Source organism: Castor canadensis, chromosome 15, assembly GCF_047511655.1.
Source record: "Castor canadensis chromosome 15, mCasCan1.hap1v2, whole genome shotgun sequence".
In the NCBI taxonomy this organism is placed as follows: domain Eukaryota; kingdom Metazoa; phylum Chordata; class Mammalia; order Rodentia; family Castoridae; genus Castor; species Castor canadensis.
In genome coordinates, this window is record NC_133400.1 from 74,236,052 (window position 1) to 74,239,210 (window position 3,159).

The following is a 3,159-nucleotide window of genomic DNA, read 5'->3' on the forward strand; positions in this document are numbered from 1 at the left end:
TGGCACTCTACTTCTTGAGCCATTCCATCATTCCCCTTTTAGAATAAATCTTACTAAAACGTGGATGGCTGAGGTTTGAGCCGCTAATTCAGTTAACCTTTACGAGTTTTTAATTCTTAAGGTTGTAGCTACCCCCATCATGCACTAAACAGACAACTTTTAGAAAAAGGTGTAAACAGCATTTATTTAAAAAAACTTAGAAATAAACCATATCTGGCAATAAATAAGCCTGAAGTTTCCTGGCCAGAGTTCTTCCAACAACGCAGACTTCTGCCAAAGGTGCTGGGGAATCATCAGCTATTGCATATTTTTAGACAATCAAGATAAATTATATAAATTATATATTTAAAGACAGATCATCTATTTCATTAATTCGACAGGACAATAAATAGATAAATAACAACAGTTGATTGCCATTGGAAAATTTGATTCTTAAATTACATTTCCATTATAGATATCCACATGTACAATATGCACAGAGACAAAATGAGATTCTCAGCCCTGTGGGGCTCTGCTCAGGACACAAACTCAAAGGGCGGTTCGTTTTCTATGTTGTGATAAGATTTGCTGTTGAGTTTTCTGGGGTCCTCTGGGGTCCACACTTTGGCTGTTCGGATAATATTTTGTTCTTTGAGTTGTTTTTCATCAGTCCATGAGAGAGAGTGTCCTGCAAGGGGAGGGAGGCCATAATCCGGGTCGCTGGGGGATGGGGATCCTGGGAAGGTGAAAAGAGAAAATAGACAGTAAATATTCAACCACATTCCCAGCGGTCCCTTCCAGTCCTGTAAGATCCCCTCATGGGCACAGACACTGAACCCACGTCGTGTGGTTACACTAGAATGGTCCTCCTACTCGACCCCCCAAACCCTTAGCGCCCCCTCCCTGGAATCCCAGGAGCTGCAGATCTGGCGAGGACGCGTGTCCTCCAAGCCGTATAGTGTCAGAATAAACCTGAGAAACTCAAGTTTGCACTCAAGGTTGCCGGCGTCCCCCGACGATGCGTCAGTCCATGAGTCAGTCTGCTTGTCCGTCTGTTCCCCCATCCCCTCTAGGCCTTTGCGTGCCCGTATCCGTCCCCGTCTCCCTGAGCAGAGATGCAGACGCAACTTACGAGTGCCCCGATGGCAGATGATGACCTTCTGGGCTTGGCTGCCCGTGCTGTCCCCACCCAGGCGCCCGTTGCCGCCGGGGCCCCCACAGCCTCCCGCGCCGGCGCCACGCAGTGGCAGGTCGGCTTGCACAAGCTCGCTGAGGAAGTTGATATAGCCGATGGCCAAGCGCAGCGTGTCCACCTTGGAGAGGCGCTTTTCGTAGGGCAGCGTGGGGATGTGCGAGCGCAGCCCCTCGAAGGCGTCGTTGATGGACTGCATGCGCCTCCGCTCGCGCACATTGGCTGCCTGTCGCAGTTGCTGCAGCTCGGCCTCTGAGCGCACTCGCCGCCGCCGCCGAGCGGCTGCAGCCGCCGCGCCGCTCAGACCACGCAGCCGCGCCCCGGGGGACAGCACGGCCGCTGCGGCGCACGGGTAGGCTAGGCACGAAGGGGGCGAGCCGGGCGAGTAGGAGAAGCCGCCGGGGGGCACCCCTGCCTCGCAGCAGTAGCCGCCGCCGTCCTCCGGCTCTCCGGAGCCCCCTAGGGCCGGGGCGGCGATCGCGTGCGGGGCGGCCGAGGGCGCGGGCTGCAGCAGCAGGCACGCCCCGTCGCGGTAGCAGTACTCGTGCAGCTGGTGGCTGAGGAACTCCACTTCGGCTTGCTCGTCCGCCAGCAGTTCATCGCTGTCCTCCAGAGGGTCCCGGGAGGACTGATCGGTGAAGAAGTCTTCCTCATCAAAGTAAGCAGACGGGAAGGCGTCCAGGCCCCCGGGGAAGTGCTCCAACAGCACCGCGTCCATGCTTGCGGTCGCCAAGGGACGCAGGGACAGGAGGACTGCCTGGGGTGCCTCTTCGTCAATGTTCAACTGTAGTTCTTGGGGGCGGGGGGATTGTCCAGCTGCCCCTCTTTCCTGGGGCCTGCGCTGAGGGCAGCGAAGCGGCCGCCGGGCTACCCGCCCCCGGGCCTTGCTAGAGTGCCCGCGGCCGCTGCGCTCTGGCTGGCGCCCGCGCTGCTGGAGAGGGCTGGGACAGACTTGCTGAAGCTGAGGGCCGGCACGCGAGGATTCTTATAACTACATCCACAGGCGCGTGCCAGGGACCCGCCGCGCCATCCAATCAGAGCGCGGGGCGCCGGCGGGGAGGGGGCCGGGAGGCCCAGGGGCTGCAGCAGTGGTGATAGTGGAGGGGGGGCGGTGAGCTGTCCACGCCTCAGGAGCTGCCGGGGCGCACGGAGGCGGGGCTCCTCCTGCCCCTCTGGCGGCTGTTCTGTACCTGCTCAGCGCGCAGCGTCCGGGCACCTGCGGTCCGCCGCGCCCGCCGCCTGTCCTTGCGCAGTGAGCTGTACTGCACCAGGCCTTCCGCCCTGGGCTGGGGCCGCCGCGCGCCGCGTCTTCGCGCATCCACAACCACAAAAGGTCCTAGGACTCCCGCTCTTCCTCTACGGTGCACCCAGAAACCTCCCACAGCCTGGGCGATCTGAATGCGGCTGAGATTAACCACCGGTTGGTGCGTTTCGCCATCCCTTACTCCGGGCACGCACGAGTCTCCTGCCTGGATTCGGTTTGGGGTTTCTATCCCATCAACAGACCTTTGGAGGACTCTTGCAAAGTTGACAGAGGATGTACTAGTGCGGTTGAAAAGTGCCTGGTCCATTCCGGAGGAGTTCTAGATGCAGCGCAGGATCTAAGAGAGCACATCTTCTGCCCTCCCCTGCCCAGAGAAAGGAATGGGGAGACCCGACGGGAGGGGCTACCTCGGAGAGCAGCGCAGTGGGGCGCGTTTCAGCAGAGAGTAAATCGAGACCCTGGGGGTTCTGAGCAATAAACTCGGTACAAAAGGAGTCGATTGAATCGTCTGCTCCGGAGAGGGGAGGGGCGGTGGGGGCGCGGGAGTGGAGAGGCATTGAAGTTAAAGGGCAGAGTGTGAACCGTTTTCAAAGCCCGAGCTTCTCACCTTTCTGGCCACCGGGAGCATTTTTCGACCTTTCTTTTTTTTAGAAAACCAAACACAAAATGTATGCACTCTGCCCTAGGACACACTTTATCACTGACTGCGGTGGATCATGAATTC

General features: G+C 58.2%; 1 protein-coding gene across 1 annotated transcript; it reads right to left on the reverse strand.

The window, feature by feature from the left end:
- Positions 1-515: 515 nt before the first annotated feature.
- Ptf1a (pancreas associated transcription factor 1a) lies at positions 516-1,889 on the reverse strand. Its single transcript, XM_020183124.2, has 2 exons — positions 1,112-1,889; positions 516-715 (listed from the first exon to the last, which is right to left on the reverse strand). Exons 1-2 carry the CDS (start codon positions 1,887-1,889, stop codon positions 516-518), a joined length of 978 nt encoding a protein of 325 aa, XP_020038713.1.
- Positions 1,890-3,159: the final 1,270 nt, after the last annotated feature.